General features: G+C 39.9%; 2 protein-coding genes across 11 annotated transcripts in view; one reads left to right on the top strand and one right to left on the bottom strand.

Annotated features, from left to right (window-relative positions):
- LOC106067960 (sorting nexin-10-like) overlaps positions 1 to 3,197 on the bottom strand; it is a 47,812-nt gene extending 44,615 nt beyond the window's left edge. The window contains exon 1 of one of the 3 annotated variants that reach the window (XM_056003889.1): positions 3,062 to 3,197. The gene's annotated coding sequence lies outside the window, so the exon portion shown is untranslated. Of the gene's footprint in view, positions 1 to 3,036 lie in introns of all 3 variants that reach the window. The other 2 variants (XM_056003888.1, XM_056003890.1) reach the window with 2 other exon arrangements.
- A 3,687-nt stretch (positions 3,198 to 6,884) lies between these two features.
- Positions 6,885 to 25,624, top strand: part of LOC106072389 (protein lifeguard 3-like) — a 40,479-nt gene continuing 21,739 nt past the window's right edge. For 5 of the 8 annotated variants that reach the window (XR_008773761.1, XM_056004624.1, XM_056004623.1 and 2 more), the window contains exons 1-3: positions 14,583 to 14,745; positions 15,690 to 16,056; positions 18,758 to 19,062. Coding sequence is in view for 7 of the 8 variants with exons in the window: in XM_056004624.1 (XP_055860599.1) it covers positions 15,714 to 16,056; positions 18,758 to 19,062 (648 nt within the window). In the remaining variant the exon portion in view is untranslated. Of the gene's footprint in view, positions 7,354 to 14,569; positions 14,746 to 15,689; positions 16,057 to 18,757; positions 19,063 to 25,624 lie in introns of those variants that run through there. The other 3 variants (XM_056004620.1, XM_056004619.1, XM_056004621.1) reach the window with 3 other exon arrangements.

The following is a 25,624-nucleotide window of genomic DNA, read 5'->3' as shown; positions in this document are numbered from 1 at the left end:
CACAGCAAAGCATGACATCACCACTCGTAAAGCATGATATCACCACTCGCAAAGCATGACATCACCACTCGTAAAGCATGACATCACCACTCGTAAAGCATGACATCACCACTCGCAAAGCATGACATCACCACTCGCAAAGCATGAATGTGAATATCACCACTAGCAAAGCATGAATGTGAATATCACCACTAGCAAAGCATGAATGTGAACATCACCACTAGCAAAGCATGAATGTGAATATCACCACTAGCAAAGCATGAATGTGAACATCACCACAGCAAAGCATGACATCACCACTCGTAAAGCATGATATCACCACTCGCAAAGCATGACATCACCACTCGCAAAGCATGACATCACCACTCGTAAAGCATGACATCACCACTCGTAAAGCATGACATCACCACTCGCAAAGCATGACATCACCACTCGCAAAGCATGAATGTGAACATCACCACTAGCAAAGCATGACGATAAAGGGCAGTAACAAAGTGTAACACAAAGTTTTATCTGCTTAGCAAACTAAACAGCAATTTATTTTTTACAAACCAGGGCCGCATTTTGCATAGGTAAACAAGGCAGTTGCCTAGGGCCTCCAATTGGTGGTTAGTAAATAAAATTGAGAAATATGTATCAATTCTCAAACCTAGTAGACCTCTGTGTACTAGCCTAGGTCTAAGTCTACTTCAATTACATATTTATTGACGAATATTTAGATCTTGTTAGTCTACATAAGTTAGAAGACCATTGTTATTTCCTTTTGGTGAAATGTTGAAGTTTCATTTCTAGTCTGGCACGTACATGCTATCGGTACTAGACGAATTTAACTTATTTGTTGATGTAGAAATAGATAAAGGAAGGTTTTTAATTTATTGCATATTTTTGGGCCTTAATATTCGGTTTTTCTTTTTCGATTGGGACATCGCCTAGGGCCTCCAATTACTTAAGGCCGACCCTGTACAAACAAAATTGTTCATTTGATTTCGTCTCTAATGCAAGCCGGTCAATGTTGTGTCTTTAATGCAAGCCTGTCAATGTGGTGTTTCTAATTTAAGCCTGTCAATGTGATGTCTCTAAGGCAAGCCTGTCAATGTGGTGTTTCTAATTCAAGCCTGTCAATGTGGTGTCTTTAATGCAAGCCTGTCAATGTGGTGTCTTTAAGGCAAGCCTGTCAATGTGGTGTTTCTAATTCAAGCCTGTCAATGTGGTGTCTTTAATGCAAGCATGTCAATGTGGTGTCTCTAAGGGAAGCCTGTCAATGTGATGTCTCTAATGCAAGCCTGTCAATGTGATGTCTCTAATGCATGCCTGTCAATGTGATGTCTCTAAGGCAAGCCTGTCAATGTGATGTCTCTAATGCATGCCTGTCAATGTGATGTCTCTAATGCAAGCCTGTCAATGTGGTGTCTCTAAGGGAAGCCTGTCAATGTGATGTCTTTAATGCAAGCATGTCAATGTGGTGTCTCTAAGGGAAGCCTGTCAATGTGATGTCTCTATTGCAAGCCTGTCAATGTGATGTCTCTAATGCATGCCTGTCAATGTGATGTCTCTAAGGCAAGCCTGTCAATGTGATGTCTCTAAGGCAAGCCTGTCAATGTGATGTCTCTAATGCATGCCTGTCAATGTGATGTCTCTAATGCAAGCATGTCAATGTGGTGTCTCTAAGGGAAGCCTGTCAATGTGATGTCTCTAATGCAAGCCTGTCAATGTGATGTCTCTAATGCAAGCCTGTCAATGTGGTGTCTCTAATGCATGCCTGTCAATGTGATGTCTCTAATGCATGCCTGTCAATGTGATGTCTCTAATGCAAGCATGTCAATGTGGTGTCTCTAAGGGAAGCCTGTCAATGTGATGTCTCTAAGGCAAGCCTGTCAATGTGGTGTCTTTAATGCAAGCATGTCAATGTGGTGTCTCTAAAGGAAGCCTGTCAATGTGATGTCTCTAATGCAAGCCTGTCAATGTGATGTCTCTAATGCAAGCCTGTCAATGTGATGTCTCTAATGCAAGCCTGTCAATGTGGTGTCTCTAATGCATGCCTGTCAATGTAGTGTTTCTATTGCAAGCCTGTAAATGTGATGTCTCTAATGCCAGGTACTAGCCTGTCAATGATATTGCAGAAAAGAAAAGTAATTTGATTTTTTAGAACGCTGAAAAAAAAAGTGGTGGGGGATGCTAGTTAGATTACTTATTTATAAAACCAGTATGGCTGTCAAGGTCATGAAAGCGTTATAGTAATATATTATTTAATGGAGGAGAATAGACTTAAAACTAAATTATTTTAGGCTTTATTTAGTTTTAAATTTTAAGGTGTAATAATTTGTAAAAAAAAACAACAGACACTAAAGAGCGCCCATGCTTAGAAGTATATTTGAATGCTTTAGACCTGTTCAATCTATTTGGATAATAGAAAAATCCTATCAATCAACGCATGGACCTACATTGACAATCTGTATCTCAGAAAGTCTGTCCACGTCACATACATAAATCATGTGTCGATTACTTTTAGTTGCCTATAACGTATTAAAAAAAGAATAAAGTTTAAACTTCGTAGAAAGTCAACAATTGGAGGAGAGAGAAAGTCAACAATTGGAGGAGAGAGAAAGTCAACAATTGGAGGAGAGAGAAAGTCAACAATTGGAGGAGAGAGAAAGTCAACAATTGGAGGAGAGAGAAAGTCAACAATTGGAGGAGAGAGAAAGTCAACAATTGGAGGAGAGAGAAAGTCAACAATTGAAGGAGAGAGAAAGTCAACAATTGGAGGAGAGAGAAAGTCAACAATTGGAGGAGAGAGAAAGTCAACAATTGGAGGAGAGAGAAAGTCAACAATTGGAGGAGAGAGAAAGTCAACAATTGGAGGAGAGAGAAAGTCAACAATTGGAGGAGAGAGAAAGTCAACAATTGGAGGAGAGAGAAAGTCAACAATTGAAGGAGAGAGAAAGTCAACAATTGGAGGAGAGAGAAAGTCAACAATTGGAGGAGAGAGAAAGTCAACAATTGGAGGAGATCATTTCAAAAGAGAAAATAAACACTTACTTGACTTCTTTTTGTTTTCACTTACTTAACAAAACAAACTTGATACGTTCCTAGTAACCCCTAGTGTTCAGCCCAGAGTAAGCAGGGATTTTCTTACAGCACGGGTTGTGTTTACTGGAAATTATACAGGATATAATTGAAATGATAACATCCTCGACTGTACACTAACTGAATCTAGTTTGGTTTGTTTTTTAATTATAGGCATCATCATGACCTAAGCTTTTGAGAGATATTCCTCAGTGGCGTTGACCCAACGGAATCAAAGTTCGACAGTGGGTCAGTGGCGCATAGTAAAACTTTTAAAAAATCGAACAAGATCTCCACTGACGTAGACCATAACTAAGCCAACTGAAAGGCTCTCCATAGGCGTAGATTTCATGTCCGCTCTCTCTAAGCATAAAGTAATTTGGAACTTTCTCAGTCCAGCTAGATATATATGTAACTCAACAAGTGAAAACAAGAGACAGTCAACTTAATTAAACAAGATAACAAATGAAGATTATGTTTGCTTTATGAACTTGGAGAAGGCCACTACAGGTCGACGGATCAACAGAAACATGCTATGATATTAATCTATATTACAGAATATCACATCGTTATCAGCTGATGAACAGAAACCTGTTTTGCTATTAGAGTATATTACAGGATGTCACATCGTTATCAGCTGATGAACAGAAACCTGTTATGCTATTAGAGTATATTACAGGATGTCACATCGGTATCTTGTTATTGGTTTTATTGTCTACCTCCACAGACATGGGAGTCACAAGGGTACACGTTTTACTCAATATAACATTTACTGTTCTTGAGATTGTAGTACATCTAATTCTACCACTAAGTAATGGTGTACATGTTGAATACATTCAACTATCTTTGGCTAAACATTAATGAACATATCCTTAGTTCTTGTTAGGCATTCCCTTCAATGGCGGATAAATAAATAGCTACCCTTTTGGCCTATCCGGTGTACTAAACGTTATGCATTTCAAAAGAGTTATATGTGTGCAATTCTAACCCCTGTCAAAGCAAATGTCTAAGTTATTTTATTTGTAGCACAAAGTAATTTTTTTATTGAGTTATCAACACTACGGCGTACTTGACCTTGTTTAGTTTTTCTATATATTTCAAAATATCTCCCAAACCTTCCTATTGTTATTATTCTTTATTTATAGCGGCCTCCAAAAGGGGAAAAGACGCTATTAGTTTGTGTGAAATGTCTGTCCGTCTGTCCCGTTTAGATCTCGTAAACTAGAAAAGATAGTGAAAATCAGACATCATAATATTTTAGTCCCTTCAAAGTTCTGATGGAACGGCTACTTTTTTCTTTTCTAAAAGCGAAAAAACTATTTTTTTTAAATTCACCTATGCAGGCAGTGTTTTCATGAAAATACACCACTTTTACAACTATTCACTATTAATAGTAACAAACACTGGAGGCTCTTTAGTAGGGGAGATTACTATTGACCATATTTTAAACACATTTACGATAATGGTTTTAGACTTTTTGTTAAAAAAAAATATTTTTTTACATTTATATTGCGACGTTATGTGAGTTATGTACTACTAACTACTACAATTACCCAAAAATAATGTTAACTTTTATTTAAGAGAAAAAAATCTACTTAGTATGCATATAAGTTGGACATAGATTAAAACAACAATTAATAAGCAGGTTTTCATATTATCGCGTGAACTGCAGTGCTACACAGTACTGTTGTTTTTTTTTGTCGGCGCTACTTAGATTGTAAACTATCGCAGCAGGGCCGGATTTAAGGGGGTGCAGAATAGAGACTCTTTGAGTAGAAGACTCGACGACCATTTTCCCTGTAAATAAACGTTTCGACGGTTTACTAAAGTGATATCCAGTTCTTTCAAGAGCGTCTGAAACGTTGTGCGGACTGGCATGTGTGTTATAACTTTTGGTTGGAGATTAACAATTTATCAAATGTGATAGCAGTCTGGGTGATAGCACAAAAATTAGAGACTGAATTAGACATAACTTAAGGAACTATAATGACAGGCTCGAGCTAAATGGGAGATGGCATAAACACGGCTTGGTGTTGGACCGAATTGATGTTGGAAATCAAGTGCCAGCGCTTCTTGTAACTGAATTAAAGACAGTATTATAAGTGCACAATCTTAAAAGCACGATATTATTAATTAAAATCTATTCGTTTTAAGACACATTAGGAAGTATTATGTAAGCATGTAGTTTAAAGATTGGACTATTAGTGTTATGTTAAATTTAATTCAGATGACGGCCAGGGACGGTAGATCTATATGGCGCAACCACTGCCTGCTATACAAGTAAATATCGGTATTACACTAGTAGGCTACTGCGCAGACCGTGACGTTGGGCTCCAGGATCCGTACAGGAGAGACAAAGACAGACAGAGAAAGTCCATCGTAGCCAAATATTAATGTCTCAGTAATTACTATATTCTAGTTCTGGAATCACATAGGTTAAAGAGAGCACTTTATAATATGATTATTACTACTGTCTTTTTTACATATTAAAGACCCAACTGTCGTAGGATACGTAGGCTAACTTGATATATTAATAAACATCACCTTACTTCTATTTAATTATTTTCAGTGTTGTTGATTAACGCCTAGTTCTATATCAACATATCAATTTCAAATACAAATTTTTGTCCGGAGCAGTGTGGGCATTGGCATCGCATTGGTTTCAAAATCAACCTCCGCAAGAAAAGGAAAATAAAAACAAACAAACTTCGAATGGATGGTTTTGAGGTCATACGATGAGAATGTGTGGGCATTGGCATCGCATTTGGTTTCAAAATCAACCTCCGCAAGAAAAGGAAAATATAAATAAACAAACTTCGAATGGATGGTTTTGAGGTCATACGATGAGAATGTGTGGGCATTGGCATCGCATTGGTTTCAAAATCAACCTCCGCAAGAAAAGGAAAATATAAACAAACTTCGAATGGATGGTTTTGAGGTCATACGATGAGAATGTGTGGGCATTGGCATCGCATTGGTTTCAAAATCAACCACCGCTGGAATTCGATGTCGGAATAATTTAAATTGGCACTCGCTGAACCTCCAAGAAAACATTTAGCATCTACATTTTATTTATCCTTGACAACAATTGTTTAGTATGGGGATTGAACTCAGGACTTGTGTGTCATTAGACAGACACTCAACAACCAGTTTCTCAAATACGTGCCGCATTTTAGTTTGAACTAAATGATTCAGTCTTTAGTCTTTTACAATACTTAGATCTGCATGTGTCTAAAATGTTGGTTCTAGAATCAATTTTATTTCTTTTCTCTTCTGAAATCAAATCAAATGTGTGGGCATTGGCATCGTATTGGTTTCAAAATCAACCACCGCTGGAATTCGATGTTAGTGATTTTGCAGATTTTTATGACCAATCTACCAGCTGTCACGCGCCCCAGCCCGATCCCACCCCCGAGGTGCTGTCGGTGATAACGTTTAGAAGCTTAACGTGTAGGACAAAAGGTTGGTTGCTACCTAAAGCTAACGAGTTCCTCTTGCCCGAGAGAGAAGGAAAACTCAGAATTCAAACCTCTGCTGCCTTCAGATAAATATGATTTTTAGATCAAGACATATTTGACATGAGATACCAGGGGCGGACTGGCTATATGGGCAAACGGGCAAATGCCCGGTGGGCCGGTACCAAATGGGCCGGTCTGGTCGCGACCAAAGAAAAAAAATCAATGCAGACAACTTTAAAAAAAAGTGACAGTAGCAAGACATAAAGGCCCGAACATGTTTTCTTGTGTTGTTTTTTTTTAAATTATTATTACAATTAATTTTGTTTGAAATTCAACAAGAATATAATTTTAAGAATTACACTTTACATTGTACGTATTATCATTTGTAAAACGTTAGACCGTACTTTCTGCTATGCATGAGCGGCATGGCCTTCAACACTACTTTGATGTCTTCGAGACTGTGTTTGGCCTGATCATTTTGCTGGTCGGCATGGGCCTTTGATGGCACTCCTATTTTGTTTTGCTCCTTCCCTCACCCGTCTTTTGATGGTTCCATGAAAGTTAACGAAAAAGAGGGATGGGAAAGGATAATTTAGAAAACATTGATATAACGCGGCAAAAGGGGAGACAATTAGACAAAACACATACACAGCCGCGAAATTGCAAACCAACCAACTTATTCACAGCTCAATATGGGTATAAAGATAAGATAAGATAATATAATTTTTATTGATCCAATGTAATGGAAATTCAGTTTGACTACAATTGACAACCTCAGCGTAACTACTGTACAAAAACAGTAGTTCTACTTTCTGCGATTTGAAAAGAAAAAGTAAGTTTCTTGTTGTTTATTTGTAATAACAGATCTAAAAATACTACACTTATGGCTTACAAAAAAAAAAAAAAGTATTATTTAATTAAAACATAAATCTAGATCTAAATCAATTTTATACCGTTGTGATTAACGGCAAACTTATGCTTAGTATGAAGTCATTGATGATGAAAATTATTACAATAATTACAATAATTTATATAGCGCTGTCACATCCGATATTTAATGAAAAGAGATTTAGAATCATTTATATTTTAAATAATATATTGATATACAAATCTCGTTTTTGAGAATGTACTAGGACGAAGCAAGAGCTTTTCACATTTAGAAGTACCTCTCTAACCGTTCTGCTTTCTCTTATCTTTTAAAGGAATATATATAGTTCGTCCATCGTAGTTCGATTATGACCACTTTGTCATCCAGGGGGCTGAGGGCTTTGCACTGGGGTTTTATGTCTCCTCGTGTGGCTGGTGAGACCTATGTGAGCCCGGAATGTTCGGCAGCACACTGGGCAGGTTATTCCATCTGGAGCTAGTGTCGTTTGTGTTGCTTTTCTTCTCTGGCGTTTTTTCTTCTGCCAGCTTTGTTCTCTTTTCCTCAGCAACCTGTGCGCCAGTTGTCACAGCGCGACGTCATGATGCTCTGCTATGTGCCTCTGTCTCCCAGGTGGATGGTTCTATGCTGAACGCCTTCAGAGAAGCTTTGAGGGTGTCCCTGAAGCGTTTTCTTTGACCACATTGAGAGCGCTTTCCTTCGCTTAGTTGGCCATACAAGTCATACAAGAGTCGTTTAGGGATGCGGTGGTCTTCCATTCTGCATACGTGTCCAGCCGATCGCAGCTGGGATTGCATCAGGGTGTGTGAATGCTTTGCAGACCGGCTCTTTGAAGGACTTCAGTATTTGGTATTTTGTCTTGCCATTCGACATTCAGTATTTTTCACAGACATGTCATGTGAAAGTGATTCAGTTTCTTTGCATGTTAACTGTACACTATCCATGTTTCTGAGGCATAGAGCAATGTAGAGGAGGATGACGGCTCGATAGACCCCTAGTTTTGTATTTGTGGTGATACCACTTTAAAGGAATGGGTTGTCAGGCAGGAAAAACAATGATTTAGCATATTTTAAGTCACAGATCAACATGCATGACTAGATTGACACGTGAAATGCGTAGGACCTAAGTATTTTATTTTTTTGAAGAAACGTCTGTAATCTATAAGTAATACCAAAAAGTTTGAAAATCATTAAGGCTGCTATTGTAGTGTCTATAGTTTTCAGACTACATACATGTAGATCTATAAATAGAATACATTATGTAAGCCTACGAAAGCATACATCCAGTTTTCTATGCGTTATCAAACTTTAAATATTTTTAATAGAATTAGGCTTACACCTATGATAAAACACATGGGCGTAGCCGAGAGGGTAGGAATTCAAACCATCACTGGCCTCAGATCTTATTGTCTGAAAGTGAAACTTTACTTACTTCCCCAGTGCAGCCAACTTAAGCAAACTACAGTCACCAAATTTCATGAGCGTAGCCAAAAGGGGTTTTGTGGTTCCCCCCCCCTTTTTTTCCAGTACAAAAGTAAAGCATTTTACCATTTTCTAACAGTTGCTGAACTCCAGTGAATAGAAGATTTAGTTTTTGATTTTTTTAGCGGAAGAGTAGCAGGCTAATTGCACTGTAGATACATCAGAATATGCATTTTTTAAAGCTTAAAATAGCGAAAATAATGATTGGATCCGGGGCTTCGCCCCGGACCCCACTGGGGGAGCTTACGGCGCTCCCCTAGTCTTCCTAGCTGTAGCTGTCCCTTGGCGGTGTGTACTACCTTTCACTAATTATAGGAAGAGAGTATTCTAGAGTAGAAAAAACTTTAAAAGAATGAAAGGTAAGAATGTAATGAAGATTAATTACATATACACACACTAATACCCCCCCACACACACACACACACCGAAAGTACATGACATGCCATTAGTGCCGGTTTATATGGTAATGCCCGGGCCGATTTTGATACCCAGTCCGCCCCTGTGAGATACATTCATTTTTAGCGGCCCCCGAAAGGGGAAAAGGCGCTATTAGTTTAGTGTGGCCTCATGATATTTTAGATCATTCAAAGTTCTGATGGCTACTTTTTTCTTTTCCGAAAGTGAACCATCTAATTTTTAAAATTAGATATGCCATCAGATTTTTCAAAAAATTACACCACTTTTCAATGAAAAATTTCAGGGGAGGTAACTCTTTTTAAAAGTTCGTGGACTTTTTCATTAATAAATCAAGCATCATTCATAGATTCGCGCATTGGTACAAAACATTTGCAACTAAGGTCAAATGGTAAAAGTGCCAATGGATCATTATAAAATAGATTTTCCATTTATTAACTAACTCATTGAATAGAATACTGATTCAATTGTTATTTTAAAAAAAGAATTTTGATACGAACTTCGTTTTAGTTATAAGTTTCAAAAATAACGAACTACTTTTTTGACATATCCTCATTATAGGGGCCTACACTTTACAGTCTAAACAAGACTAAATAGTTAAAATAGAGATTGAGTTTTGAACTTTTTCAAGATTCTAGATATAGATCTAGACTTAGATATAGACTTAGATCTAACTAAAAAAAAACCTTGGCTGCGCTGGGACAAGTGATGGTTTAGTATTAAAATCTCACTTAAAATAAACAAAATCAAAGCAAAAAATCAGTCTCTAAACTCCGACCCCTCCGATTTCATTTCGGGGGGAGGGGGTTGAACCCCCAACCCCCACCCCCCTGGCTACGCCCATGGTCTGTGCTATCTATTTGTATAGTTTCATTAGCTGATACGCGTGATTCACAACAGTTGAACTAGTCAATGTTTGTTTAGTTTGATCGAAACACGTTTTCATTGTTTGATTGCACGGTCTGCTTTACAGCGACACTTTGTCAATTGGAAATAATCCCCGGGCCTTCTTGATTTGGTCTCATTTCTACTGCAATCGAACGGCACGTAACCCATTACACACACACAAATATATACATATATATATATATATATATATATATATATATATATATATATGGCTCCTTTTGTCTCGAAAGGCAATGGATGCGCCCAAATGAGTCACTGGTTTTGGCTTAATCTTGAGACGGGGCAGAATCTGGTGTGGCTAATCAAGCCAATTCTAGAATGGCAGACTTTGCCACAATTCGTACATGTGTATGCCTCTGATTTAGGGCTAGTGGACAGGGCAGCTTTCTTTTTTTTTCTCTTGATTAAAGCCGCTTCAATTCTTTTGTTCTCAGCAAGGGTTGTCCCAGCACGCACAGTCTGTCTCCATGCACTTCGGTCTTTGGCTATGTTTTCCCACATACTTTCGCTGATGCCTGAGGCTCTCATGTCTCGCTTGCAGACATCTCTATATATTAGTCTTGGGCGGCCCTTGGGTCTGACTCCTTCCACAAGCTCAGCATATAAGATATCTTTCGGGATTCTACCATCTGGCATGCGGGTGACATGTCCGAGCCAGCGTAATCTTCTTTGTGTCAGGAGAGCATACATGCTGTTCATATTGGCCAATCTCAAAACTTCCTGATTGGAGACATGGTCCCTCCAAGAGATGCCCATTATGCGTCTCAGGCAGCGCAAGTGGAAACTATTCAATCTGTGCTCTTGGTACATGTATGTTGACCAGCTTTCACTGCCATAAAGGAGAGTGCTCACAACACAGGCGTTGTAGACTAGGGTTTTGGTCACTGTGGTCAATTTACCATTTTCCCAGACGCGCTTGGAGAGTTTTGCCAATGCTTTGGTAGCTTTTCCTATCCTTTTTGTCAGCTCGATGTCTAAGTCTAGGTTACTGACAATTGTTGAACCCAAGTAGGTAAATTCCTGCACCACTGAAAGGGTGTGGTTCCCAATTTGTATTATAGGTATTTCTGCGACGTCTTGTGCCAGGATTTCGGTCTTGGAGAGACTTATAGTAAGGCTAAACTCTTGAAAGCAGCTGCTAAGGCGTTCACTAGCTTCTGTAGACCTCCTTGTGAGTGAGATGCGAGTGCCGCGTTATCGGCAAACAGCAGCTCCCTTATCAAGATACAACGCCTTTTTGTTTTGGCTTTAAGACGTGCCAGGTTAAAGAGCCTTCCATCGGATCTGCTATGGATGTATATTCCGTCTTCCAGGGATTTAAAAGCACTGGATAGTACGACTGAGAAGAAGATGCCAAATAGTGTAGAGGCCAGTACACATCCTTGTTTTACACCGCTCTTAATGGAGGATGGCCTGGAGGAAGAACTTTCAAACTGAACGGTGCCCTGCATATTTTCGTGAAAAGCTGACACTAGTTTTCTTAACTTATTTGGGCAGCCGATTCTCTCTAGTACAGCAAACATACCGCTTCTGCTAACAAGGTCAAAGGCCTTGGTCAAATCAATAAATGCTTTGAAGAGGGGCTGCTTTTGTTCTCTGCTCTTCTCCTGTAGCTGCCGAAGAGAGAAAATCATATCTGTTGTAGATCTACCTGCCCTAAAGCCACACTGCGACTCTGGATAAACACGATCTGCCAGGATCTGTAATCGCTTTAGTAATACTCTAGCAAAAGCCTTTCCGACTATGCTAAGCAGTGAGATGCCTCTGTAATTGTTACAATCAGAGCGGTCGCCTTTATTTTTATAAATTGTAACAATGTTGGAGTCTTTCAATTCCTGGGGGACCATTCCTTGTTCCCAGCACAAGCTTAGCAGTTCATGGAGTGGTTTGATTAGGGCATGTTTTCCAGCCTGAATTACTTCAGCAGGAATGCCATCTCCTCAGGGTGTTTTCCCATGTGCAAGCATGTCAATGGCAATGCTCAGCTCTTTTACTGAGGGCGATTCGTCTAATTCCGTCAAAACTGAAAGTGATGGGAAGTTGGAAACAGCATTTGGTGAGATGGCGTTTTCAATCTGGTAGAGTTCTGCATAGTGTTCTACCCATCGTTCCATTTGCAGCGCACGATCGCTGATGATTGAGCCATCTTTTGACTTGAGTGGAGCACACTTGCTGGTGTGAGGTCCAAAGGCTTTTCTCATGCCCTCATATAGTCCTCTTATGTTACCACAGTCGGCACAAGATTGAATATCTTCGCATAGCTCCTGCCAGTATTTGTTAGCGCATTGTCTCGCTACTCTTTGGGCATTGTTACGTGCAGCTCTGAGCCTTTTTAAGTTACTTGGGGTGGGATCCTTCTTGTAGATTAGCATGACTGCTCTCTTGTTCGTAGTGGCAGTTTCCATTTCTGGTTGACTAGCTTCAAACCAGTCTTCGCTTTTCTTGGTTTTGTTTCCAAAGACCAGTGATGATGTTTGGTAGATTGTATCACGCATAAACGTCCAGCTTTTTTCTACCTCAGTCACAGAGAAGTTTTTAAAAGCTTCCTCTAATTTTTTCTCAAATTCGGTGCAAAGATCAGGATTTTTTGTGCTAGTAGTATTCAGGCGTGATTTTCTTTTTCCCAGTGATGTGTGGATCTTAGTTGGCAGCAGTCTTGTCCGGCAGGACACTAAAGTATGATCAGTATCACAATCCGCGCTTTGGTAGCTACGTGTCAGCAGTATATTTCCAATGTCCTTTTTTCGTGTCAGTATCATATCCAGCTGGTGCCAGTGCCCAGACCTAGGGTGCCTCCATGAGACACAGTGCTGTGGTTTTGTTCTGAAGTATGTGTTGGTAATGCAGAGCTTATGGTATGTGCAGAATTCAAGCAGTCTTTGTCCGTTCTCATTCATCTTTCCGATTCCAAAAAGCCAAAGACAGTCTGGCCAGGTGTGATTTGATCCTACTCTGGCATTGAAGTCACCTAGAAGGATCATATGTTCTTTTTGAGGAATGTTTGCAATGGCTTCTTTGGGGTCTTCATAGAACTTGTCTTTGTCCTCCTGAAGCGAGCATAGTGTGGGGGCATAGGCACTAATTAGAGTGACTTTTCCAGATGCTGTCATCATACTTATGCTTAGTAGCCGATCCGAGCCACCAACTGGAGGGACTATCATGGGAAGAAGACTGTTCTTGACAGCAAAGCCCACACCATGTATTCGATTCTCATCCTGTGCTTTCCAAAAGAAAGTGTAGTCAGTCTCGCGGAGCATGCCGTTTTCGGCCAGTCGGGTTTCTTGCAGGGCTGCAATGTCAATATGTAGCCTTTTTAGCTCGTTGTTTATAACTGCCGTCTTCCTTGCATCGTCGATCTGCCTTAGATCATCAGTGAGACCAGGACACATTGTCCTGATATTCCAAGTGGCCAGTCGCATGACAGGGATTTTCTTTTTCAGTTTAATTTTTCTTCTTTTGTTGCTTGTTGCAAGTTTCCAGCCTACTTGTCGTTTTAAACTAAGCTCTAAGCACCCATTAGAGCAGGCAGGCTGTGGCGGATCAGCACCTAACTGACTGGGGGCTGCCCAGGTTGAGGCGGGCGGTAGCTGATCAGTGAGGCGCGAAGACCTCTCCCACCGTCAGAGACAACCCGTGGCGTCCATACATTACGCCAATCAAGTTGGACTTATAACCCGTAACTGTTGTCTCCCGTGTTGTTTTAGCCGCTTTGCAGCAGCACCAGAGTTTCCTCTCCGGGGCGCATTCCTGGGCCTTGAATAAAGGGGTCATGGGTGGCCCATGCGTCATGATCCCTCTCTCGACCTTGCTGATGTGATCCAAAGGAACGCATCGCATTACATTTGGCACCAACTCAGTTGCAGAAGCTGCCGGAGGAAATTTCGTAGCTGAAGGGGCTTCACTCCTGATTTCTCCTCGAGGTTGTCTCCTGAAGCCTCAGTACCGCAAGGCAGCGGGGGTTTGAAGTCAGAGTACCCCTCTCCTAGATGAACTGCCTTACTAGGCTGACGAGCTCCATCTGCCCGAAGCTCCCGGTTTTGTGGCGCCAGGTATCCGCCTTCACCCCTTCACCTGTTAGTAAGAGCAGTTTCGCCGGGCTTAATATCTAAGCCACACGAGCAGGCCAGGTGCTGGACTTAGTTGTCAGAGGCTATTTGAGACGCATGCCATTAGGAGTATTTTATAGACAATGGGAGCTTAACCCCCATTGACACCCCTGGCTTGACAACCTTTGAAACTATATATATATATATTGGCCGGGGGGGGGGGTCCGAAAAAATCCTGGCTACGCCCATGGCACAGACTTTATATACCTTGCGCACCATTGACTGCACCTTCAGACACCTTTGATAAATGAAAATGTTTCAAAAACGGAGAGAGTCTATTTCCGGAAACATCACGCATCAAGAAATGTCTATTAGGATAAAACTAATCTGAACTCATTTTGATTTTGCTAAACCCTTGCCGTGTTTAAAATGTGGGTAATAGATCTCTAGATTTACATAGATATGTCATCTACACACATCGATCTTTGGTACTTATAATTAAATCTAGTCTAAACCTTTGTTTTTTGTCTTTGTGTTATTGTTTTTTTTATTTTAACAAATATTATATATAGATTATAATAGATTTATCTAGATCTACACCATGCCATAGTCGACCATGATAGACTGTTTGACCTACTATAATCATACCAATGGACTGCTGCAAGGGATGCGGAGCTTAAAGGGCGACACCAATCAGGGGTTGACAAAGTGTTTAAAACATATATTTTAAAAGGAATTGGCGTCAGGGGCGGACTGAGTGTCAAAATCGGCCCGGGCATTTATTTACAATCCGGCCCATAAGTTGTATATCATAATGAGATAATATAATATAATATAGATACACTGCCTTCATCTTTCCCTCAACCAATGTCAGGTACCCATTAGAGCTTCCAAAATTAAAAACCAGCCAAGCACTTTACCACTCAACAACCGCGCCTCTTGTCTACGGATGCAGGCTAGTACATTAGTTCGAGAAAACAAAATTAGATTAAATGAGTTTATTACACTGTCCAAGATTTGTTGAACACCACGCTCAAAAGTCACGTTTATAAGAGAATATTATAGAAGCTTAATTGACTACGTATCATAATAACATACTTGAGGTCCTTTAGGTGCCCTACCGGCCCATTTTGGTACCGGCCCACCGGGCATTTGCCCGAAAATACCCATAGAGCCAGTCCGCCCCGGCTTGGCGCACATTCTAGTTGTGTAGCGATAAGCTCAATCCAGATACAATACACAAAAACTATGTTTGTTACGTTTGAAGCTGAAGACGATACTATCAACAGATAATGTTTGAAACATAGATACAAAAGTAATTAAATAATTGCCTTTTTTTGTAGAGAATAAAATGTTCCTTAAAATAAATCGATGCATGCTATGTTTTCTAGAGTTTGTATTTGATGTTTCTACTAACATTTCTACTCGACAGATAAAGCAGCTTCATGATTCTGAAATGTTGACTCTACTTTCATTGCTTCACCCAAATAAGAAAATCTGCAATGGTTGTTACATGGATATCAATTCCACCCGACAGTCCAGTGAGATCAACGCAAGCCCATTGGGTGGTACAGAGAGTAACGAAAACTACCCTCCAACAGACCCTCCAAAACTTCGATGTTGTTTTAGCAAATCCAGGACTTCTCCACAAGCTGTTGAAACAGAAGCAGGGGTGGCCAGTGTGAAATCAGCAAAAGGCAGTGAAACTGATCTTCAGACAACTGATACATTAATGTATGGGGACAGTGCTATGGACAATAAGAATGCAAGTGCTGATCATGCTCCAGCTGGACATCAAGGTAACTTTAAAACTCCAAAGAAAATGTTTCCAAGAAGCTAGACTCACTAGTCCATTGTTACTCAGCTTGTAGGGAGCACGACGTAAGACTCACTAGTCCATTGTTACTCAGCTTGTAGGGAGCACGACGTAAGGCTCACTAGTCCATTTTTACTCAGCTTGTAGGGAGCACGACGTAAGACTCACTAGTCCATTGTTACTCAGCTTGTAGGGAGCACGACGTAAGACTCACTAGTCCATTGTTACTCAGCTTGTAGGGAGCACGACGTAAGACTCACTAGTCCATTTTTACTCAGCTTGTAGGGAGCACGACGTAAGACTCACTAGTCCATTGTTACTCAGCTTGTAGGGAGCACGACGTAAGACTCACTAGTCCATTTTTACTCAGCTTGTAGGGAGCACGACGTAAGACTCACTAGTCCATTGTTACTCAGCTTGTAGGGAGCACGACGTAAGGACATAGGAAGCAAGGGCGATCATTCTTCTAAACTTAGTTTCTAAGCTCATCTGTGTTCTAGATACATAACCTATATATGCAATGTTCAATACAAGGGACATTATTACAAATACTAGTCGATCCATGGTGTAACATACGCCGCTATTTAGCAGGGCCGGCTTTAGGCCACTGCAACCTATGCACCGCAGTGGGCCCCGTACTTTCATAAGACCCGCGCTAATTCTAGGTGTATAAATATTACATTAAACCATTTTATAACTTATAACAGATTTCCCGCTGTCAATTTACCAGGAGCTCCTGGAAATCTCCTGAAATTGCGAAATATACGAAAAAGTCATGGAAATCTCCGATAAAAAAACGGCATTATGCCGTAATTGTGGAATCTGATGAAAGAAGCTTCTCGCGCCTCAAACTAATGAAGAATTACTTGAGGTCAACTATTCTCAAAGATAGAATGAAACATTTGTTAATTCTTGCTATTGAGCGTGATCTATGTAGGAAACATAATTTGTATGATATATAGTATGACTTCGCTACACGCAAGGCTCGTAAAGTAATTCTGTACGTAGTAAAGAATGAATGAATAAAATGCAAAGACGAATTTATTTTCTAATACAAACTCTTAAGTTTCAGTTATTATCCGTATCCCTACCCAAACTTGGCCCCACGAAAACCGTTTCGCATAGGGCCCCACAACGGTTAACTCCGGCCCTGCTATTTTGTGACGGGTGATAACTACTTGTTCTCCCCCCCCCCCTTCTTTTTTTTCGTAGGGTAACTCTAGTCCGACTTGCAGAAATAAAAGAGTGATCTTTCATTTACTTCGTGTCCAAACTCTTGAGCCATGAAGATAATTATATCTATTACAAATATTATCTCGTCATCTAGCCACTTGTGTTACTAATATCCTTTTCTCTTAAGATGTCTGCACAAAAATAGCGATCCAGGGAGCTCGTTTGGAGAAGACATTTTAATATGTTTCTGCCTATGTCCTTTTCACGGTCAAAAGCTTTTTTTTATGTTGAACTTTTTACTTATCTTTGACGATGATATAAATATTTCTGCAGCTTAAAATGCATAAGTCCTGATGGCGAAAATTAGCTGGACCAAGATGGAAGCGATCCCCGGAAACCCTAAATGACCGTCAGGGCGTCTGGGAAATACGATTCTATTCGCATAGCATTCAGAAACTTGAGTTGATAGGAATTATAACAAGAGAAAAATATAATAATATAATAGATCTAGATTAACAAGAATAAATCAGTGCGATTAGAAACATTTTTGCCTACTGTTTTTGTTTAGCGCAATTTCATGCTTTTAGCTTTTTCAATGCGCAATGATCCTATCAATTGTCTGGACCAGTTGTGAAAGGGAACACAAAAGGGGGGTGGGGGGACTATTGGGGTAGCTCAGTAAATGCTAGCGTGATCGCTTTGAAATGTCTCTTTGATAGTTCAAAACTGGTGTACGACTTGAGCTCTGTGGCCTATGGAGATGCAATGTGTCCACTGTGCCAGCTTATGAGATAGAAGGTTTTAGAGTTATCTATTGTTAGTTTCAAACCTGTCTCTACACAAAGTATAAAGGGAACTCATTCTTATAACACAGCATCTGTCAAGTAGACTTTCTTTCCTTTATTCAATCCCAAACAAAATAATTAATTACCAATAGTAAATAAACTAATTTTTTTTAATTGATTCTCTTTTGTCAGATACAACAGATGATTGTGCCAAATTTCAACTTGATCCCCGAGATTGGGTGTGAGAGAAATAACGTGTAAAAACTTTTTATCCGACAGACAGACAGACAAGCTTTGCAGGAAAATTGTGGGAGAAATTTTAAAAGCGTCTCGGATGCAATTCTTGTCATTTCAGTACTTTGTTATCTTAATAACTACATTTTATTACAGTGAATCTTTAGAGCTGCATAAGCTGTCTTGTTTTGTTTGTATTTTAATCGGGTTCAAATAAAATGTGAAGTTTCTTTGTTTTTCGGATCGGTGAATACAATGTCTTCTTTTCCTAAGCCTCCATTAAGATGCAAGCGTTGTTACGTTCCCATTGAGAAGACTCTCTCTGAGAGTATCTATTAAATGTTAGTCCGACCCCAAATCATGCTACATTATAAAACTAAATCAGAAATTATCATCTTTTTTTATCGTATCGAACAGCTGTTCTTTGATCCGTTTGTAGTTTTGTTTTAATGTTTAGTTTCAACTTAATTTTTTTTTCTCTTTGGCTTCCAGGACCAAATCCTTACGCACCATATGCCCAGCATCCCCCGCCACCGTCCCAACAGCAGTACACTTCCTACCAAAATTCGGACACTCAGTACCAGTTGCCTCACCCACAGTACCAGCAGCCGAGGTATAACCCTCCTCCTGGTTACAGCGTCCAGGAGGGTCACACTGTACCCTATCAGAACCCCCAGACTCACATCGTCTACGTCATCCCACCTCAAGACCACGCATACATCAACAATAGTGAAACCACCGTTGTGATGCCCCATGGTCAGCGTCAGGAAGCTCTCTATGTACCTGGACAACAAATAGCTGAGTAGTGAATTTACTTATCATCATCATCTTCGTCATCATCTTGTAACACACACATACACACACACACACATACATACATACATACATACATACACACACACACACTCATAATACATACATACATACATACATACACACATACATTACATATATGCATACATGCATACATACATACAGACAGACAGACAGACATACATACACACACTCATACATACATACATACATACATACATGCATACATGCATTCATACATACATACATACATACATGCATACATACATACATACATACATACATACATACATACATACATACATACATACATACATACATACATACACACACACACATACATACATACATACATACATACATACATACATACATACATACATACATCCATGCATACATACATGCATGCATGCATACATGCATACATACATACATACATACATACATACATACATACATACATACATACATACATACATACATACATAACTAGATCTAGATCTGGCATCCTATCAAGGGATGTATTGATTTCCTTTCTTATCGTGTATGGAATCTAAAATGTCAATAATAGCGGCTTCCTTACAGGGGCCCGCAAAAAAAGGGGCAAAATTGATTGTTCTAACTTTATCTAGTCTAGATCTAGTAGGTCACATTCACAATAGAGCCTACAATTCCGTCGGATAGTTAAAATAACCCTATAAATAAATTAGCCCTAAGCAAATTAAAAACCAATCAACTGGTAATGAAGCTGCCTACAGATCTAGATCTATTCTAGATCTCGATTCGTTTTTCTTGTAAACAACCAAATTCAGGAGAGAGTTCTTTTGAGATGAAAGTGAAAAGGGCAGAGGTTTGAATAGAAGAAATAGCCTAGTGGTTGAGCTTAATCTCTCTCTTAGCAGGATAATGGGAATCAAACTGTTATAGTCACTAGCGACTAGCTAGGTGCCATTACTGATGAAGGCCTAAATTCAAAGAATGAAATCTTGAGCATTCAATGCTTATGCTTACAAAAAATATTCGATTCTTGATTTCTTGCACCCTCCTTCAACACATCTGTTTGTTTTCAAATTCAAGCATCAGAAACCAGAAGGAATAGTTTTATTCAGCAGACTCAATAGCCCAGCTTTTATATTAAAAACAAGTTCAATGACTGAATAGAAATATCTGCCTGAAAATTTTTTTGTGAAGTATTTGTTTTTAGTGATTGTTGAGGATGCCAAAGCTTTCATTGGTAACTCTGCAAATAATGGTCTGAAAGAAAATCTGAATTCTTTCAAAATATTACAAAATATTTACAGCGTCTGGATACCTTTTAAAGAAATAGTCTATAAACAAAACTACTTTTATAGAATTAGATGCCACTGATCCTGCTAAGCAAACCATTACATCGGGTTGAAGACTTGAAGCCTAATTTCACTTGTAACAAACATTCCCATTCTTTTGAATACATTTTCTGTTGCCGCTATTATGGAATCTGAAATACACTAGAGGCATTAGGATCATAAAATCATTGCCAAGTGACAAGAACGACATCATTCTAACATAGTCTAGAAAAGTCTATGACAAAGACTAAATGTGTAAATATTTGGACAAATGTACAAAATGTCTTATACTACTTTATGCTGTGTTAACTTTAGGATTGGTGCATTTCGTGTATATTAAGTGCTTGAATGATTTTAGTCTTTGCTGAGTATATTTTTAATATTTAGGAAAATACACATTTGCCCCTCAAAACACACATCTCCAGGGGTGGGAATTCACATTTCCATTTTGGCATGTAGGCATCTCTGCCGTAAGGATTTTTCTCCCCCCCCCCCCTTTCGCCGCCATATTTATATATAGGCTTACACAAATTTGTAACCCCTCTTGGCTAAGCTCATGGAATTTTCTGACTGTAGTTTGCTTTAGATTTTCTATAAAAAGGGAAGTTTTATCGCTAAAACCATCTAAAACACCTCTGAAGGTTTCAAAAAAAAAAAAAAAACATAAGCTACGCTCATAAAATATATATATATACTTGCCTTTGATAGAATTTCATACTGATATTCTTTCTGAAATTATTGAAACCTGCCTTTTTACCTGCCAGGGTGGACCAGCAAAGTACAGAAATACACATAGGACACTTACCTAAATGATTTTTAGCGGCCCCCGAAAGGGGAAAAGACGCTATTAGAAAAAATAGTGAAAATACGACATCACAATATTTTAGACCATTCAAAGCTCTGATGCAACGACTACTTTTTTTCTTTTCTGAAAGCGAAAAATCTAATTTTTTAAATCACTTATGCAAGCAGTTTTTTCATAAAAAGACACCACTTTTACAACTATTCACTATTAAACACTCAAACACTTGAGGCTCTTTATTAGGGGAGACGACCGTTTTCCATATTTTTAACACATTTATGCAACAGTTGTAGATTTTTTGTCAAAAATTTTTGTTTCTATATTTGTATTGTTAAGTTATGTAAGTTTTGTTGTACTAAGTAGACCTACTATATTTACCCACAAACAAATGTTTACTATTTTTTAAAGAGAAAAAATCTATTTAGTATGCATTATAAGTTAGACATAATTTAAAAGGAATAGTAATCTTGTAAATTGTAAAAAAAAATTTTCTTTGTATGGGTGCATACCATCCAGATCGAGCCTTTGCAAAACAATTAGGCAATGTTTAAATGCCTATGTTCGCATAAGTGTGTACACACATAGATGTGTATGCACGTTTGATAGAAGTTAATATAAAGAACTGAACTGGGGTAATGTAGCAGAGCACAAGGAAACAACCATAAGCAATGTAGACAAAGTGGAAAAAAATGTGACTACGATTTTTAAAATGTTTTAATATCATTTAAGTTTATACTTTCACTTTTTGATTGTTTCTATTTAATTACCTATTGTTGACATTCTTACCACATATATTTGAAGAACCTTAAATTTCAAAAATATTCATTATATGCTATTGGAAAAAAATAACGCCACATACAAAGCAATTTAAAACGTTAAAATATTATGACAAACTAAATGTAACTATTTGAATTGCTACGTTTGCAAACTTTGTACTTTAAAATGTAACTATTTAATTTGTACGCTTACTAACAAAATATGCATCTTTTTGTTAAAAAGAAAAAAAAAGCCCAATAAAGAGGCCAATAGCCCAAAAAAGAGGAAATGCCCAAAAAAAAGGCAAAGAAAACAGGCAAAAGCCCAAGGATTCCTAGGATGTAAACAGCTGGACAATTGAAGTCAAAAGCTAAAAAGCTGAGGTATCCTTAAAAAAAAACAACAAAAAAAAAAACAATTAGGCAAGGGGAGGCGCGGTGCCTGAGCGGTAAAGCGCTTGACTTCCGAACCGGGGGCCCAGGGTTCGAATCCTGGTGAAGACTGGGATCTTCAACTGACAAAGATGAGCCCTTTTCTCATCTACAAAGGACCAAAGTCAGTAGAGGGAGAGCCCAAGAGTGTATCTAAGCTACACAAGTCAATGGAACTTCTTGTAGAAGTTGACAGTAAGATACATTCTGACGGGCTTTTACGATGCAGACAAATCTGTGATCTCCAAGTGGAAATCATGCCACACATGGGTTTGAACACCAGCAGAGGTGTAATCAGCTCTTGATACCTGCTGGAATGTTCCGAGAAGGAAATAGTGGAGGGTATTGAAGGAGTCACCCATGCCCGGCGCATTACCAGGCGCAGGGATGGGGATGAGGTCAAAACCGCCACAATTATCCTCACATTCGGAACTAGAACACCGCATGAGTATGTGAAGGCAGGATACCTACGAGTTCTAGTGAGGCCCGACATACCTAGCCCTATGAGGTGCTTCAAGTGCCAGGGTTATGGACAGGGTGCGGCAGTCTGTGTGTGCCAGATGTGCTGGAGAGGGTCATGAGGACAAGGGCAGCACAGCCCAGTTCAAATGCCCAAACTGTCATGCTGGCCACTCAGCCTACTCCAACTCCTACTGCCCTGTGTGGAAACAGGAGATTGCCGTGCAGGAGTACAAGGCAAAAAATGGATGTACTTCAGCCAGGCGAAATCGGCTGTATTGGCCCTACCCAAGGGCCAATTTGGCTTGACAAAGACCTACGCCCAGGGTGTGGCTAAGATAGGAAGATCCATAGCCACACAGACGGACACATTGACCCCACCACCCCCTCCTCCTCCAACTCAGAAGAAAACACCGCCAAAGAACACACCTCCGAAGAGACAAGAAAGCCCTGTTGTCATGCTAAAGAACAGGTTCTCTGTGCTCGCTGATGAGAGCATGGAGACTGAGCAGCATGTCAAAACCAACACTCCGGGAGAACCCGGAGACATCATGTCACTCCTCAGAGAACCCTGCCAGACACCCCAACCTCTTGAATTAGAGGTTGACCAACTCCATAAGGGGAGAAATCAAAGCGGAGAGGATGCCTGATGTGAGGTAGGAGGAAATAACCTCCGCTCTAACCAGAGGGATCTCCCCTCTCCAGAGAGAAAGACTTCCCCATCCAAACCCAAGAATAAAAATACCAAGGTCACTGGAATAATGGGCAAACCCCTCCGGGGGCCTCCCATGGCCAAATAGCTCCAAGTAGGTCATTTAGAATAAGCCATGGATTCCAGAATTGTACAGTGGAACTGCAGAAGCCTCAAGGCCAATTATGAGGAAATGCAGCTACTGATGGACTCTGAGACTCCTGTAGCTGTCTGCTTACAGGAAACATTTCTGAAAGATAGCATCAGTTTCCGAAGCTACAGTGCTTACAGCAAGAATGTTGAGGATGCAGAGAGAGCATCAGGTGGAGTCTGTATCCTTGTGAAGCGTCCCCCATGAGAGGGTAGAACTACAGACCACACTACAGGCCTTAGCACTAGCTGCTACACAAGGTTATCACTTGCTGCAGCCTGTATCTACCACCAGGCGCTCCATTAAACCGAACAGACATGGAGGACCTATTGAAACAACTCCCTCGGCCTTATATAATTCTTGGAGATTTCAATGCCCATAACACTATGTGGGGATCCAACAACACCGACACAAGAGGTCGTATGCTGGAGGATATCTTCCTCTAACATGATTTATGCATACTTAATGCGTCCCCGGACTTCTGGACGACTTTAAATGGTCAGTAAGCAATGATCTACGGGGAAGTGATCCCAATCATCATTACTAACAATCTCCCCTCATTGGGACGTCATCAGCGGTGGAAACTGAATTAGGCCGATTGAGAACAATTCCAAAAAAGATTCCCCGAGGATATTACAGAAAATTTTCTTGATGAACAGAACCCAGCTGATATCTTTGCTATCAAGTTACTTGATATTGCCCGGAAAGTTGTTCCCCTAACCTCCGCGAATCCAAAACGGCCTAGCAAACCATGGTTTGATACAGCTTGCAAAAGTGTTATTGGCGATAGGAAAAAACGACTGGCTGCATTTATAAAGAATCCTTCCCAAGAAAACCTAAAGCTATTCGGGATAGCTAGAGCAAAGGCTAGACAAACCATACGGTCAGCCTAAAGGAATTCCTGGAGGAATTTTGTTGGCAGTCTGGATGCCAAAACTTCTGCTAGAGCGGTTTGGAAGGCAGTAAGGGGAATCAAAGGGAAAGAATCAAATGCAATAGAGCATTTGAAAAACCAAGGACGAGCTGTTACGTCCCCCAGAGATATAGCTGACTGCCTTGCATCCTCGATAGCAGGTAAATCATCCACTGCACACTACACGCCAGAGTTCCAAAAAGTCAAAACCAGGGAGGAAAGACACCCCATTGATTTCAGATCTGAGAACAATGAAGATTATAACAAACCGTTCTCGCTTGAGGAACTGAAGGACTCGCTGGACAAATCAAATGAAACAGCGCCAGGAGAGGATGAAATCCATTATCAGTTCCTCAAGCATCTTCCCGAACCCTCATTGGCAACCCTGCTAAAAATCTATAACTGTGTGTGGCAAACAGGCGCTTTCCACAAACAGCTGGAGGAAAGCCACAGTTATACCGATACCCAAACCGGGAACAGGTGGGTCTGACCCAGCTAACTATCGACCAATAGCACTAACAAGCTGCATCTGCAAAACCATGGAAAGAATGATAAACAATAGGCTGGTCTGGTACCTTGAGAGAAATAAAGTAATTTCCAACTACCAGTGCGGATTCCGGCAGAGGCGGACAACAACTGACCACTTGGTAAGGCTGGAAAATGCACTGCTAAGACGAGAACATCTAGTAGCTGTATTCTTCGATATAGAAAAGGCCTATGATACAACCTGGAAACATGGCATTCTACGTGACCTGGAGCTTATGGGGCTTAAGGGACACCTTCCCTGCTTTGTAAGGGAATTCTTAAAAGACCGGAAATTTCAGTGTGAGCAGGTCAGGCAGGCGCGAGTGGGAGACCTTTTCTTATCTGCTCAACATTAAATTTTATAACAGTAGACAGATGTTAGCGCTACTGGGTGGGCTCAATCTGTGACACCTCAGTCTACAACCAAGGGGCTAGAGTCGCCTAAGTAACCAGACATACTAGACTATACTAACTTAAACTAAATGAAAGCACC

The sequence above is a fragment of the Biomphalaria glabrata genome, chromosome 11, assembly GCF_947242115.1.
Source record: "Biomphalaria glabrata chromosome 11, xgBioGlab47.1, whole genome shotgun sequence".
In the NCBI taxonomy this organism is placed as follows: Eukaryota; Metazoa; Mollusca; class Gastropoda; family Planorbidae; genus Biomphalaria; species Biomphalaria glabrata.
This window is presented reverse-complemented; position numbering and strand designations above follow the sequence as displayed.